The sequence below is a fragment of the Aspergillus viridinutans genome (assembly GCF_018404265.1).
Source record: "Aspergillus viridinutans IFM 47045 DNA, scaffold_3, whole genome shotgun sequence".
Lineage (NCBI taxonomy): Eukaryota > Fungi > Ascomycota > Eurotiomycetes > Eurotiales > Aspergillaceae > Aspergillus > Aspergillus viridinutans.
In genome coordinates this window covers 505,563-521,351 of record NW_025091219.1, presented here as the reverse complement: position 1 = coordinate 521,351, position 15,789 = coordinate 505,563, and the positions used below count along the sequence as shown (strand labels likewise).

The following is a 15,789-nucleotide window of genomic DNA, read 5'->3' as shown; positions in this document are numbered from 1 at the left end:
AACTTCTCAAGCCAAAGCATACTATAGCACGAACCTAGTCCATTTAAGAATCGCCGAAACGAGCAGGCCTTTCCGAAATGACATTGCCAAAGAGCCTGGATGATTGAGCTGTAGCATATCAATAAAAGTACCAAGTCATTTGTAATACTTCCATAAGACTTACTGAACCCCAATTGACCCGAATTGCCAGGGCCCAGATGTGCCTGAGGACAACAAAATGGACCGTTATTCAACAAAATTTTGCGCCCATCACCTGACTGACTGCCACTTCCCCTCACGACTTTCTTCTCATCGAGCACAAAACGAGGATGTCTCGACTTGGAATCCAGTAGTCTGAGTCTCAAACACCAAGTCAAATGAAAGATATCCTCTCGCCTTCCCATGGGTTTGGAAACTGCATCAATTTGTGATTTCTGGTTGTCCGGTCCCTGAAGCGTGGATCCTATACTGTTCCTATGCCGATCGTGAGTTGGCCCCACGATATCCTCTCGCCCTGAGATTCCCCAGCCATGTTCTGTCTATTCACTTGATATTTCCCGATTTATCTTGTCGCAAGTCCATCTGTCTTTAAATACTTGTATACCGCCTGTTGGTGTGAATACGGGTTATGTTCATTGCTTGAAATGCCCTGTCCATTCTTCTCCACCCCTATTCCCCCATGTAGATTGCAATACGGCCAGTCACCCTGGCCATTGCGCATTGATTCCTTTCAAAATCAATGAGCTCATGCCTGACTACGGTACAGGGGAGAAGATGCGGAATGATGAAACCGGCGCTGAGTGCTAACTCTGCTATACTCGATTAGATGCTACCAGTCTGGTGTAACTCTCAACGTACACCTGACCTACATTACAAACAACCAGATTATCATCGATAAAAATGGCCAGTACTCGTGATTCCCACTCATATGCTGTATGTGCCCCAGACTTCCACTAATCCCAGTCAAGGAATCGGGAGTGGCTGATTTTGTTTCCAGTGTGATGAGTGCCGTTTAAGAAAGTCTAGGGTATGGTATATCCATTTTGGTATGAGCAGATGAATCCTATTGACACTTCACAGTGTTCGAAAGAACGACCAACATGCGCTCAATGCAAGCAGCTGAACAAAGAATGCAATTACAGTCCAAAAATCACTAGAAGTCCTCTCACTCGACAGTGAGTTTGCCCTTCCGTTGCTACTACTACAGAATGGCTAACGCGTTGTTGTCAGACATTTAACCTATGTCGAAGAGCGCCTGCAAGCCTTTGAAACAGCTTTAGGAAGGCTGTTTCCTGGAGGTGACCTGGACGCTACTGTTCGCTCGTTGCTGCAGGACCAAGATGCACCGCAGAAGCCTGTGTCTTCGCCCAAGTCTTCGTCAAGGCATTCAACCCCAGCCAAGGCTGAGGCAGATCGAATCGAACCAGCCCCTGAAGCTCTTCCGCAACAAGCGGACGGGTTCGATTGGGCCGAGAACAGAATCACAGTAGGCGATTTGACTGATGGAATGGCCGCCTTGTCGATAAAGCCCGAGGGAACAGGCTATTTCGGTTCGTCTCGAACCAAAACATAGGAAATCTTAAACGGCTGCTAACTCCCTCCACAGGCGCATCTTCCAGTGTGGTGCCTCTTCGAGCATTATTGAAGCATGGTTTCGATCTGAATTTTCCCGCTAGTCCGAATAAGCCAGCGGAAAGAGTGCCTTTGAAGAGCCAGCTTCTGAGCACTGCACCTTCCGGGCTCATTGAGCAAGCCTTCATGGATGCCTTCTTCCTCAATTACCATACCAGCTATCCATTTGTGCACGAAGCCACCTTCAAAGCGCAGTTCTATGAACAAGCTCCCCGCCCCCATGGACAGGCGTGGCAGATTCTTCTCAATACCATTCTAGCTCTTGGGGCATGGAGCATTGGAGATGACAACTCCGACCTTGATATCACATTCTACCAGGAAGCCAGAAGCCACTTGCAGCAGGTGTCTGTTTTTGAGACAGGAAATCTTACTCTCATCTTAGCCCTGCTACTTCTGAGTAACTATGCGCAGAAGAGAAACAAGCCGAACACTGGCTGGAATTTCTTGGGCCTGGCTGTGCGAATGGCCATGAGCCTTGGTCTGCACAAGGAGTTCCCAGGGTGGAAAATCAGTCTACTTCAGCGAGAGATGAGGAGACGATTATGGTGGGGTGTGTATATATTCGACAGTGGCGCGGCGAAAACCTTTGGTCGACCTATCCTTTTACCAGAGGACAGTGTCATGGATGCAAAGCACGTTCTCAACATTCATGACGAGGTAATACTAATCCCCTTCACGAGCATTCTAATGAGCTCATTCAATATCTAACGCAAATCACAGGCTCTCACATCAACAACCACCGTGCTACCCGCCGAGGAGAACGGGCCGACTATCTACTCAGGCATGATCGCGCAGGCGAAATTCCACCTACACACCAACAGCGTCTACCAGCGTCTGATATCAACACCAAGTCTAACCGCGGAGGAGACATTGGGTCTCTCAAAACCCATGGAAGACTGGTACAACGGCCTCCCGCATTACTTCAAGCAACCAATTACAACACCCGAGTCGGACAACTTCGCTCTCGTCCGCAACCGCCTCATGTGGCGGCACTGGAATCTGAGAATCCTCCTCTACCGGCCCATCCTCCTCCGCTGGGCGTCGAGGAGATGGACGCCGACGCCGGACTCGCCGCCGGAACCCGAGGATCCGCTCGAGACGGAGTGCAGGATGCTCTGCCTTCGCAACGCCCGGTGGACCATCTCGTCCATCTCGGACTTTGTCAATAATCACATCTGCACGAGACTGGGGGCTTGGTATATGCTGTACGTTCAATTACCACCATCTTCGAAAAGGCTCGAGGCACTTAACGCTAATTGATTTATGTACAGTTACTTCCTCTTCCAAGCTGGACTGATCCCTATCATACTTCTCATGACAGATCCCACTAGCACGGACGCGCCCGCCTGGCTCCAAGACGTCGAGACTACCAAGAAACTTCTCACCCACCCTTCTCTAAGCAACAACCGTCTCGCCACCCGCTGTCTAGAAGTCGTGAATAGGCTTTGCTCCCCTGCGTATACTTCCTCCGTCTCAGACGGGTCAACCGCGGTGCAGCCGCCGATGCTGATGCAGTTCTCAGATCAGCTCCTCAACGATCCCATGTTCGGGAGTATGTTCCCGGATGTGGACCAGGAGTTGAATCTAGGGGGAATGGATTTCTCCGAATGGGTGAATTTCACGCCTCAGACAAACTTCCACTGATTCAACTGCGGCTAAGTATTGTAACAGAATCGAACAACGTGGTATCACACATACTGAACGTGAGAGTTCATAACGACGACATTGACGTTACTCCGATAAACTCGAAAGAAACCGGAATCTTCCAGTGACGGCGCTGAATATATTCTTGATCTTCTAAACATCCTCTTCCTGCCGCGCATATGGCTTTTTCTCGAGGTCAGGATCGCCGGCCTGAGTTTCCCGGAGCTCCGCCTCGATCTGGACGATGCGCTGCTTCTCCTCATGGGCTGCTGTGTCACCGAAGATGAGATCCATATCTTCAAGAGTCTGTTGATTTGGACTCTCCAGTTAGCCGCCGCCAATCCACAATTGCAGCGCTGCACAAGTAGGAAAGAGATGGGAACAGGGCGACGAACCTTCCCGCGTGTCTCTGGAATGCAGAAGAATGTGAAAGCCAGCGCCAAAAGACAGAATGCTGCAAAGAAGATATAGGTGCCATAGGTGATTGTGTCGAGCATATCTGGGGTTACCAGTCCAATGATACTGGAAAGGCGAGGTGTCAGCTCATGATAACCTTTTGCTTCGCTCATTTATGACATTCAATGAAACACTTACAAATTGCACATCCAAGTCGCCGAGGTCGTGATGGAGATAGCTTTGGAGCGGATGGAAAGGTTAAAGATTTCCGACGGCAGGACCCAACCAATGGGTGCTGTTCTCAGTTAGTCAAATGTGACTCAGATACTCGATGGGATGAGGGCACACAGACCGAAAGAGTATGAAAAGTTGATATCGTAGATGTAGATAAAGGCAATCCCCGCCCACCCAGCGGATTTGTGATTGACCAAATCTGATCCATAGGCGCCGACAATGCCGCCTACAATGGCCAGGGAAATGCAGGTTCCCGTGGCCCCAGACATCAACAAAGGACGACGGCCAACCTTGTCGATCAAGAAGAGTGCTGGGAGGGTGCTGAGGCAGTTCACGATTCCATAGACGCCGGTAGCGAGGAGTGAGGTCTAAGATGTACCAGGAGAGTCAGTCAAGCTAAAAACTAATTTGACTCTTACAATTATAAGCTTACCGTGTTACCGTCCAGTCCAAGTTGCCCAAAGATCGTCGGGGCATAGTAAATCATTGCTGCGGATTATGTTAGTAGTAGCAAAACAAGGGATAACCATGCAGAATCACCATTGCAGCCCATGAACTGCTGAAAGAACATGACGGAGCATCCGATTGCCAGCCGCTTGAACCGGGCCCATGTGGTCAGGAATGAGAGGTACTGTCATGTTCAGTGAGACTGCTCCGAAAACGAAAGAGTTGTGATTAAGAACACTCACCTGAGCAGCATGCAATCGAAGGCCAGACATGTTCGGAAAATGATCTCGCGCAAAGGTGTTCTCCAACAAAATTGAAGCTTTGATTTCCAGATATTCATTAACGAGTTCCGGGCAGTCCCTAGCTTTCCGTCTCAGTTTGGACAGCGACCTCAACGCGTCATCGTATCGCTCCTTCATCATTAGCCATCGCGGAGTGTCAGGGAAGAATAACATGCCCAGCCCGAGGATCATGGCTGGGACGATCTGAAGAGCCAACGGTAGTCTCCAGGACGCTTCAGACTGTCCGTCACAGCCGCCCGATGGCACATCGCGATAGGGATCAAATTTGGAACCATTGCTGAAAGGAACATCTGGGGCGCAGCGCGACCCTCCGATGTAGTTTGTGCCATAGTTGATCCAATAACTGACCAGAATGCCAATGGTTATGGAGACTCGTCAAGTCAGCAGATGACTGAAGGGAATAACCAAGGACTAACGTACGTTGTTGAATGACGACAAGACTACCTCGAATTTCGGCAACAGAAACCTGCCAATCCTTAGTAATCTTTTTCTTCTCCTTCCTGAGTCGAGGGTACATACCTCTGAAATGTACAGAGGCACCACCATGGTCAACTGACCAACCGCCAGACCTGCGATAGCTCTCCCTACAAGCGATCAGGGAGTCTGATGTGTGTTGCATATGGTGAAACGTACCGGCAAAGAGCATCGGGATTGTCACTGCACCGCATTGAATGGCCGAACCAATGACAAAAATTACAACTGCTAGGTTGATTGATAGCTTGCGTCCAAGTCTGTCGGCAATGGGTCCGTTGATGAGAGAGCCAAACCAGGCAGCTAACAAGGCGTCAATATTGTTCTTGGAGGGGAAGCCCAGGACGTTCAACCTACCAAGAAGGAGCGTAGACACGAACCATCCTTTGAAGCTGCTATCTGTGTAGATACGAGGGAAGTGGGCTCCGAACGACTCCATGGTAATAACCCCGGAAATAACACCTTGGTCATAGCCAAAGAGCAACCCACCGAGGGTTGAGAACTGTAGATAACGGTCAAGATCGCGCCCTGGCTGTCTTTTTCTATCACCAAGTGAACTTACTGATGCCACCTCGAGAAGATACGGATTTTGATAGATGAGGGAAAAGCCCCCCTTGGGAGTATTGTCCATAGTCCCAGTCATTCTTGATGTCCAGTCAATTATCTCAAAAGTGCTGAACTTGTTTTATGCGATCGTTCTCATCAGCAAGTGATTCTTATATACCCCTCGTCTTCCTCGATTTCTGCGCTTGTTGATTCTTAAACTCCGCACGACTGTACTCCGTCTCTGGAGCTGAGTAGCATGATACAGAAGCATTGTTGAAGAAACGGAGTTGAGTGCTCCGGCCAATAAAGGATTTTATAGTCACGATCATCTTCGGCCAGACTCGTAGGAGTGACCGGACCAGCACCGAGCCGGTTAGAGAACATGGGGAATGAAATGCGGGGAGACTTTTTGTGGCAAGATGGTGCTCCAAAATGGAACTTTGTACTCCACCAGCGTGGTACATCATTGCCCTGAATTGACAAGAGAGTCGGAGAACCCTTGCCCGGTTGGATTCTCGGGCGCTTCTCACTGTTGTTCTCTCACTAAGAGACTGTTACACAGCAGGAACAACGGTTCTCACGTCAGAAGCCAAGTAGGACAGACCGAGGGATTAACCTGGGAATGAGATAAGGAGTGAGCTATGGTGCAAGTAAACGGACCAACAGAGTCCATCGCACGTACCTGGTCAGCTGGAGGACGATAGACCGACTGGACAGCCGGGGAGAAGCCGACCAAGGTTGCCAATCAATGTGGGGGCGACAAAAGGCACAATAAGCATCGGTCATCGAAGTCAATTTAGCGATCAAACGGGGCTTTCATCAACTTGAGTTGACGAGAGGAGAAAAGAATCCGTCAAAGAGGCACAGAGATGGCAGGCAATCTACATCGACTGACTTTGGACCTTTCGACCTTGACGAGAAGTGATGGAACCAACGCATGTGATAGCCAGTGTAAGTAAGGAGCTAAGGATATTGCAGGAGAATAAGGTATCTCTTGAACCTGCCAAATACCTGTCAATTATGTCAAGATAAAGGTGATCCCAACCGACCGCAGACAGTACAAAAAAGACCACTGAGGAGTCCAATCCAAGAATAGAGGAGGTGAAACAAAGAAGTGACCACCGCCTGCAGCGGATGCAGTCATATCTTGCTCAATTTGCTCAATTGCGCTCAAGCACCGGCATCCCCGTGAGTCTGGATCTCTCTGACCTGCCAATGAGGCTTCAACTGTGCCTGAATTGGGACAACGTTCTTACTTCCCCAGATGACGGTGAAGCCGCCGCCTTCTTTCCTGCCGTCTCATCTATCCATTTGTGCTTGTACCACAGACACTCAGAGCGTTGCCCAGACAGTCTACTCTACATCCCTCCACTATAATTGATTTCTTAAGAGGCAGGCATATAATACTCATCCGTTGCTCTCCTCCCGTTACTACTTTCCGGTACTTCTTTGATCCAACACCTCTCTCTCATCATCCAATATTCACTCAGTTCTATCTATCTGAGCAACCTCAAGAAGACAACCTCATCTCCCCTAATTTCATCCTAAGTACAACCACAACCACAATGACCCGCAAGCCCCTCCGCATCGGCGTCCTCCTGGTCGGCAACGTCCAACTCCTGGACCTCGCCGCTGTTGACCTCCTCTTCATGATCGACCCTTCCTACCTAACTGCCTGCAACCTCCCCAAACCCCTAATCGAGCTCGGCCGCCCTGTCTCAGTGGTCTACATCGGCAAAGCAGGCCCAAAAGCCCACCAGGCAACGACCTCCCACCTCTCCCTGCAACTCACCCACTCCCCCGCCGATCCCGCCGTCCAACCAGGCGCTCTCGACATCATTCTCATCCCGGGCCCGGAGCCCTCGACTGTCCCGGAAGCAGAGTATCTGGACTTCGTGCGCGCCCACAACACCGCAGGCGCACACATCCTCAGCATCTGCACGGGGATCCTGGTCGTCGCGCACGCGGGGATCGCCACGGGTAAGCGCGCGACGGGCCCTCGCATGATGATCCCCATGCTGCGGGAGAAGTTCCCCGAAGCGCAGTGGGATGACTCACTGCGCGCCGTGCATGACGGCAATCTATGGTGCAGCGGGGGAATCACCAACGGCCATGATCTCATCGCTATGTATCTCAGGACGATCGTTGCCGAACCGCTCGTCAAGACTATCCTTGGTATGGCGGATGTGCCTGAGCGCAGTCTGAAATACGACAGTGCGCCGACGACCGACAACCTGTTCTTCCTGTGGCAGGTGCTCAGGGCGTTGCCGTCGATGCTGTTCCGGTCCATCAAGGCCTAGCGGAAAGTTGGAGATGATGTATGAACTGACAGATATGTCTTGCGCTTATTTCTCTATCCCTATGTATTGCTACTCACTCTACTCACGCACTTTGCCAATGACTCCTCTCCACTTTATTCTTGTCTATGGAGTTCCGGTATGTTCATTTACAGCTATGGCGTTAGATGGACTTTCGGTTTTCTGCTGTCCCATCGTGGGCCCGTTTGCAGATGTCATCGTTTCATGATGCAACAATAATATTAGAATGACCTCTGATCGCTGGATACGGCTGGTCAAGTCAATGCTGCTTGCATCCGTAGTGGCCAGTAGATGACCTCCATAGTCTTTCTCCATTTCATTAAAAAAAGGAAAGCTGCTCGAGGAGCTCAAAAAGCTGAAGGACGCACTACGAACTAAGAACAATGGCAATTGAACATGAACAATCAGGCCTATCACAACCTCTAGCCCTGATGACAGACTAGTTTCAACTTCCAAGAGATCCGAGTGTCGACCTCTTGAAACCTGTCAATCTTGAGGTATCGTCAATTTTTCTAAGGAGTCCAAATGCTACTTGCCACATTCAGCATACGACCCCAGGCCAATCTGGATTGAAGGTAGAGTCCTCCCCATAACGAACGAAGCCGTTGAGAAACGGGGGCAAAAAAGGAAAAAGAAAGAACCGTCGAGCACGCTCAGACCTATGCAATACGCACTAAGAAAAACGCTAAAAGAACTGGAAACACCATGAGATGAATCGAAACATCTCCAGCTCATCACAATGCGAGAGTAACAGACAAAGCAGAGGTTCTTGATGTACGTCGGGCAATCGCGGACTTGCATAAAATATACCGCTTATCGCCTGAGTCAATGCCGTACGTAAGCATAAAACGTTTTTTTTCTCATAACTTTATAGCATGAAGAAGAGTCGTCTGTCGCTTGCGTTAGATTTGTTTGGCATTTATTTCCAGCTCATATTCGAGTGCTACTTTCGAGACTCGCTGGGCTCCCAATGAATTGGCTCAAAGTCCTGGTTCTGGAAGTGGGCCTGGTTGTAGGGAGAGCTGAAAAGCAGGTTAGCGTCTACTCCTAACACATCAACAACCCAAAGAGAGCAACCGGACCCAGCTTACTTCTTGAATGGAGTAGTGACAGGCAGGGAATGAGTTAAGTTTTGTTTCATGACCAACGGATTCAACCGAATTTGAGGTCCGTCAGACGAGCGATTTGGTAACGAGCTCATAGGCGGCGGTGGTCCAGACATTCGGGGAGGAGGTGGTGGTGACGTTGCTGGAATGGCAGCCGGAGGGCTGGGCATACTCGGCTGGTAAACTTCGTGAGGTGGGGATACCCGGTAAGGACTCGGGGGCGTGGGAGACATTGCAGGAGATATCGCAGCAGGAGCAGCTGGCGCGAGGCCAAACGACGGATCCATCATGAGACCAGGAATCGACATCAGACTAGAGTCCACGTCGAACGAAAGAGCACCTTGATCCCAGGGGGAGTAGTTAGTGGTCATTCCGAATTGGTAATTAACCACGGGTTCCATATTCACAGTAGGTTCGAGACGGTAAAGGATGTCGTAGTGGCCACTGGATCAAGAATGTCAGCGCCTTGAAAACTAAAGCCAAATTGTGACGCTCAATGACTTACGGGCGATACAGCAGTCGGATCGTTGCGGGGCTGGGCCGGCTCGGTGTTAACAGATGAGGGGTGACCGCGTCACCTGCGCTGCGGTCGAGGTATAGAATCTCAACTGCGAAGCCGGACCCCTCGATCACACCATCGACTAAGGCTTGAAGTCCAACTTCGTCGATTTCCGTTTTGACCGTCTCAATTCGCGTTGCGCAGTACTGGTCTACAGGCAACGAGAGGAAAGCCTGATACCTATGAGGGTTCAATTTCATCCATGCACTTGTGAGAAGCTATAGAATTGTTCGCAAGTCAGTGTTGCCGGCCGCCAAGCTCAGATCTTCACACTGAGATAAAGGATCAGAATGTGCCGGGGGAATACTGACTCTAAAATGAGTGATGACGGCGCTCGAGTTATAGTCGATATTGAAGGCTTCCACAAGGAAAGATTCGTCGTGTACGCCGTTTTGGATGGCTTCCGAAACTTGTGTGAAGACCTGCTCCGTGGCTTCGACAAATATTTCGTACAGATGTTCCTGTTGGCCGACTTGATCAAGCAAAGTGCTCAGCGACTTGATCCGCAGTAGTTCGCGGTGCACTTGCAGCGTGTCTCGGAGATTGAAGAGGCTCTCGAAGTAGCCGAACGCGACCGCTACAGACCATTCAGCATATATGGAATACGACCCACAAATCTCTGGAAGGACAACTACTCACCTCTCCAACCACAATTCCCGTCTCCCTTCATGATCCGTGTAAAAGGATGCGTCACTGCCAGTGCCTATGTGTGAATTGTTAGACCATAGGGCATCCGTCGAAGGGAAAGGTAAAAGGGAAGCAGCAATCGTACGTTGGTTTTTGTGACATAGGTAGGATCCGCATTCGCATACTCCAACGCAATTGCATTGCTCGATTGCTTCATGGATACCAAAGGGCCCTTCGGTACCAATCGTCAGTCGAGTTCTATGCGCAAGCCGCTAACAGCCATCGCTTACCTGAACGTCCGCTTCGAACTCGTTGGACAGTTCCTGAAACCGCTTCATCTCATCCGGAGATAGTGTATTCATATTGTAACGTGGTGTTCTCTTTGTATAGAAAGAATCCGAGAGGTGCGAGAATTTGTGGCTGAGAAAAGCAGCAGAAGGCTGAAGATCTTGCTGGTACAAGTCCTGTCTGCCTGGGAAATGATTTGAGAGACCAAGGGGATTCCAAGAAATATCCGACAAGGACATGGCATTCAATGACGTAGACTCCGTACGGCAAGAGCTTTGAACCTCTGGAGTGCATTCACTGAAGACTAAGACTCCCGGTGTCAGTTTCCTTTTTGGAAGCCGAGAAAAGAACTGCAGCGAACAATCTGGCAGACGTACAAGGCAGGAAAAGCGATCATCATCTGCACAGGGTGTGCTGTGGCGGAACAGGGAACGGCAGTTGGTTCGGTCCGTGGGTAGTCCCCTCGACCTGACGATGCGAGTGCGCAATTCTTGACAATATCTTGACAGGCGCAACGATCTAAAATTCTGTACACTTTAGCAAGGCACATCAATCTTCAGCATGTTGAAAAAGGCGCCATGTTTGGAGACAAAGGAATAGTGGAAAACTGCTGTGAGGTATAGGATTAACCAATCATGGGGAAAAGGAAATTAAGCGCCAGCCATACACACAGTACATGAATGGCTTAGGTAGGGAGACAATGCGCGATCAAAGTAGGCAGTAGAAGCCAAACAGAGTTTATCTGAACGTTTTTTGGGATCGAGAACAATCAAAATAAAGGATCGAAAAGATGCGGGAAACGATTCGAGATAAAGACGAGGTGTGCAAGGCTGTCAGCTGCAGTAGTCATGGTGGTAGGCAAAGGCTCGAGTCGAGTCCAGAAAAAGCGACACATCGGTTCGAATTGAGAGGTTCGTGCTCGACTTGACCCAGCCATCGACATCGAAAACAGCATCAGATGGGTGCAAAGCCCCTTGACGAACCATATGCTAGACCGGGTCTACTTCCTCGCCTCGCAAGGATTCCCATTAGGTCCATCGGACGAACGAATTGAAGCACGGCAATGAATTCACCTCGGACGAAACCATGACTCGCTTGCGGGCCTCAACCGAAGACGAAGTGATATATGATTGTATAAGCACATCTGTCAGGGTTGTTGCTTCTCTTGCGATACCTCATCCTATTTCAAATGGACCAGTGGATGGAGTATATGTGCTTTTATCCGGACATGAGGAAGCCATAGCAGGCGGTGATAAGATTGGTAAGCTGGCAACGGGGATGGGATCGAAAAAAAGAAATTATAACAAGCAAGAAAAGGGAAAAAATGAAGCTCTGACCTTTTGATTTTTGCTGTTGAGGGATATTCAATAATGCACAATAGTCGATGAGGTATTATTTGAGAATGTCGTAGTCCCTCGTAGCCCTGCGTGCCTAATTTCTAAGGATGCATATATCCAACCACACGTGCTGGTGCGTGATATGACAGAACGCAATGATTGATAATATATCCTTAGAAAAGAAGAGTCCAGAAAATGACGATGATGTTGATGGTGGTGCCGCGGTGATAGCTTGGGTGTGGAAGACAGGGATGCGATAGGCGACTCTGAGTTGACTTAGAGAGGAATATGTGCCAGGAAAGTCATGCCGAGATATTATAGGTGAAAGGGACGAGAGTGAGGCAGACGACAGCGACAATGATGATAAATAAGAGCTTAAGAAGGTAACCTGCAATTATTATGATTATTATCTCCAAATCCTAGTCCAGCCGTCGAGTTCGCGGGGAGCAGTTCCCTGGGTTGACCTGTCAAGGGTGGCCGGAGAAGATGATTGAATGGACGAGGGGGGAAAAGCGCGGGGTTTATGATGATTTAGTTCGGTTGTGGGTGTTATCAGTCAGGACAAGAAAGTAAAAAAGATGGGTTTTGGGTAAAGTAATGTACTCCGTAAGGCACTGGTGGATTCCGCCCGGATCAATGGGAATGGGTCTTAGTCTGTTAGACTCTTAGACCTTTAAAGGCGTTAAAGGAGCTTAGGAGATAAATAGATAGATTGCCCTGGAGGAGTGATAGCTCCTAGCTCTGATGAAACCTGCGAGTAGATGGCATCCAAACATGGGCCAGATTCAAATGGAACTGAGTAGGAATTCACTGCACCAAGACGGCATGCGTGCTGGTGATAGTGGCGACAAAAAAGATAGTTGGAAAAATAAAAAGAGGGAGCCAAAGACAAGGAAACAATTGCAAGAGACGAGAAAAAGATTTACAGGGGCGTGTGTGTGTCCCAGTAGACAGTTGCAGCGGAATCATCGGGGAAAAGACGTCGGCTTTTTCAATTGCATTATCTGTCTTAATTACAGTAGTCTGGAGAAATTCATTAAGAAGGTACACCTGTTTCCATTATTGATTTCTCGCCAGAATGAACCCAAGTGATGGTTCCTCCCGTTGGCATTGCTACGGTGCTGTTGTTGCTGCTGTTACACACTTTTTGGGATTGTCCTCCTTCTATCAAAGTATACCGTACCTAGCTCGTCAGTACGTAAGTATGCGGCTTGTGATCATGAGCTTGACAAATCAGCAGGCAACTAGGTGTGATCTCCATGACCAAATGAACCATTGAAGGACAGACGATTCGAGAAGATTACCCTTTCAGAAAGCTAGACGAGGCAGGAGGTACCTATGTGGGAACTGGTACGGCAGTAGTTAAGAGATACGGATACTTGAGAGCAATTATTCAACAGTCCGAGACACCACGATCACAAGCTGCAAATGCCGGGTTGTCGTGATTGGTGGTCATTCGGGGGAGACTGCTGTGCACCTCAAGATGCCCCAGTCATACGGAATATCTATCCAATTATTTATAGGAGTGACAGGCTGGATAGCTAAGTGTCCAAGTGACGCAACGTATTGAGCTAGGTGCTCAGATCGCAGCAACAATCTATGTACTCTACTAGACACAATGCTGAGTCGTATCTAGATAGTTACCTAGAGATGCAGAAGACCTCCCAAGGCACGCGCCGTACTGGTGGAAACTGTTGTAAGTAGACCCAGCTTAGTTAAGTTTCACAGAATCCTGGTGAGGAAAAAGCAAAAAAGTACAATAAAAGGAAATGAAGACGGGGATCCGCCAAGATGACTGAGAGATAACAAAGGAACAAAGCAAAAGAAACAAGTGACCTAAGCAGAATCCCCGATCTCGATGCAACATTTGGTTCTGCGTCTCTGCCATGCAGTTGAAAGCGGCCACATGTCACAGCAGGAAACATGCTGCTGTGCGCTAATCGTCATTATTATTATTTGTGGGTTCTTCTAAACTGTTGTCCTCGAGCTCCACTAATTCTGACAGCCTAACAGGAAGGATGAAGTGGGCCATCCAAGAAATCAGGATCAGGGTCATCATTGTTTTCGACTATTATGTCTAACGACCAACAAAAGATTTGGGGCCATCAGTATTGTTATTCAGTGGTTGCGCTCACATTTTATCTTATTTTCTCTCTGACTTCATTGATCAAATGGGCAGAGAACTCTGTTTAATTTCTGTATAAGTTAACCTTGTAGTCCAATAGAAACGAGTGCTATTAACACACCTAAATGTGTGTATGGAGGAGCACTACTCTCTATGGAGTACTATAAAGTAGATGCCTGCCGACTTGCAGCCTGTGACAGATGTCACCTACCACTGATATTGTCTAGTGTTTCATCCAGTCACTCAGCATAAACAAGCGGCATCATTCCAAGCTCGCCATAAGGTACTTTATACTGTGTACTCTGTGATATGGAGAGCAAAGGCCACTTGGAAAGTCAGTGCTCTTCAGATGCTGACCAATTTAGAGTTAGGACTACGTTGTAAGGCTCCCAATAGCAAACCCCATTCTGCAATGAGAATGTGATGAAATGATGAGTTGATGACATTGTGAGCAAGTCTATTCAGCAGAAAGCATCAGATGACGAGTTCGCGATGATGTACACAGGAATCAGATCTGTTTGAAGTGTAATATTCACCACTTGCTTATTGTCATGGCCCATCACTCAGTCAATCACCATATTGCCAGCAGGGGCTGACATTATCATGAACGTGCTGCGGAATCAGGCCACTGAATGCAGTTGCCTCCCTGTAATCAATGCGCTCGGGGTCTCCGTGAGAATCATCCAGTAGATCTTGAGAAAAGGTGACTCTTTCTGCCTATGATGACCCGTAAGCCTTCCTACTGATGGTCTCGGACTGTCTGTCCGTTAGGTGATGCTTCCGAACTATCCAGCTGGTGCATCTACCCCTTCACCTGGTCTCAAGACTCCTGCCTGTTCCGTTTGATCCAGATCTTACCCAATATTGACATTTATCCGGTTGTATGGTCTTGCCTGACTCAGTCGCCGATTGTACTCCGTATATCACAGCAGACTATCTATCATTCCTTCATTGCATGGGTGAACATCCTCCTGGTAAAGTTCACCAATCTCGATCCGACTAGGAGGAGGCTTGCATATGCGGCCTCGGAAGTATCTCCGAAGCAATCACATACACATATCACATAGTAGCTGCTGAACCATGGAGCTCTTTGATTGCTCGATCTATGGTTGCTGGTTTGACAAAGCAGGCTATCCAGCAGTCCCGTTAACTAGCGGTTGCCTTCCTTTCTCTTCTTCCGCTGGTGGAATCCCCACCATTGTGGTTTGATAGCTGCAAGGCATGAATCGGACTGAACGATGGCCCCAGTCCCTGACCCGGTAGCCATGGCGGCGATGGTGAGCCCGAGAAATAATTACCTACTTGACCTGACCTATCTACTAGGTAGTGCCTTTGCATGGGAATCCAGACCCATATTTCAGGCTCCATTCAACCAAGCAGAAGCTACACATTGGCTCTAATTACTTCATTGCAGTTCATTTCATGCACATGGCATCCTTCTAATATCAGACATCTAAACGTGTGTGAACAGCACTCTCTCATGATGCTATTGAAAATCCAACTGCAGCTCCAACGCAGCAATATACAACAAAGTACAACATGGTATGAGGCACTTTTACGCCTCGCATATCAATAGTACTTCTCTCTCTCCCCCTGTTTTCTGTCTTTTTTTTTTAGAGAACCCAGCATTCCCTTTTTCTTTGTTGTTCCCCTGCCAATAATGAAAGACAATATAATATTATCTCTGTCAGACTCACCAGTAATCATTTGACATTTATTTATTATTTGATAAACGCGGAGATTTCTCGTCAACCAAAGCACCAACCCAGCCTTTTGTT

General features: G+C 48.6%; 4 protein-coding genes across 4 annotated transcripts; 2 read left to right on the top strand and 2 right to left on the bottom strand.

The window, feature by feature from the left end:
* Nucleotides 1-879: 879 nt before the first annotated feature.
* On the top strand, nucleotides 880-3,255 carry Aspvir_005157 (putative C6 transcription factor (Gal4); the record flags this gene model as incomplete). Its single annotated transcript, XM_043268376.1, has 7 exons — nucleotides 880-912; nucleotides 977-1,006; nucleotides 1,060-1,154; nucleotides 1,210-1,529; nucleotides 1,586-2,268; nucleotides 2,332-2,816; nucleotides 2,883-3,255. 7 exons carry the CDS (start codon nucleotides 880-882, stop codon nucleotides 3,253-3,255), a joined length of 2,019 nt encoding a protein of 672 aa, XP_043124311.1.
* Nucleotides 3,256-3,408: 153 nt separating this feature from the next.
* Aspvir_005156 (sugar porter family MFS transporter) lies at nucleotides 3,409-5,748 on the bottom strand (the record flags this gene model as incomplete). Its single annotated transcript, XM_043268375.1, has 11 exons — nucleotides 3,409-3,561; nucleotides 3,651-3,777; nucleotides 3,850-3,946; nucleotides 4,004-4,253; nucleotides 4,319-4,374; nucleotides 4,426-4,516; nucleotides 4,575-5,005; nucleotides 5,055-5,100; nucleotides 5,154-5,218; nucleotides 5,268-5,607; nucleotides 5,668-5,748. 11 exons carry the CDS (start codon nucleotides 5,746-5,748, stop codon nucleotides 3,409-3,411), a joined length of 1,737 nt encoding a protein of 578 aa, XP_043124310.1.
* Nucleotides 5,749-7,216: 1,468 nt separating this feature from the next.
* Nucleotides 7,217-7,951, top strand: Aspvir_005155 (uncharacterized protein; the record flags this gene model as incomplete). Its single annotated transcript, XM_043268374.1, has 1 exon — nucleotides 7,217-7,951. The coding sequence occupies one exon, from the start codon at nucleotides 7,217-7,219 to the stop codon at nucleotides 7,949-7,951; it is 735 nt and encodes a 244-aa protein (XP_043124309.1).
* Nucleotides 7,952-8,912: 961 nt separating this feature from the next.
* Nucleotides 8,913-10,623, bottom strand: Aspvir_005154 (OTU family ubiquitin thioesterase; the record flags this gene model as incomplete). The annotated part of the gene is made up of 7 exons (XM_043268373.1): nucleotides 8,913-8,991; nucleotides 9,061-9,519; nucleotides 9,581-9,852; nucleotides 9,946-10,211; nucleotides 10,274-10,337; nucleotides 10,407-10,493; nucleotides 10,552-10,623. 7 exons carry the CDS (start codon nucleotides 10,621-10,623, stop codon nucleotides 8,913-8,915), a joined length of 1,299 nt encoding a protein of 432 aa, XP_043124308.1.
* Between the last annotated feature and the right edge of the window lie 5,166 nt (nucleotides 10,624-15,789).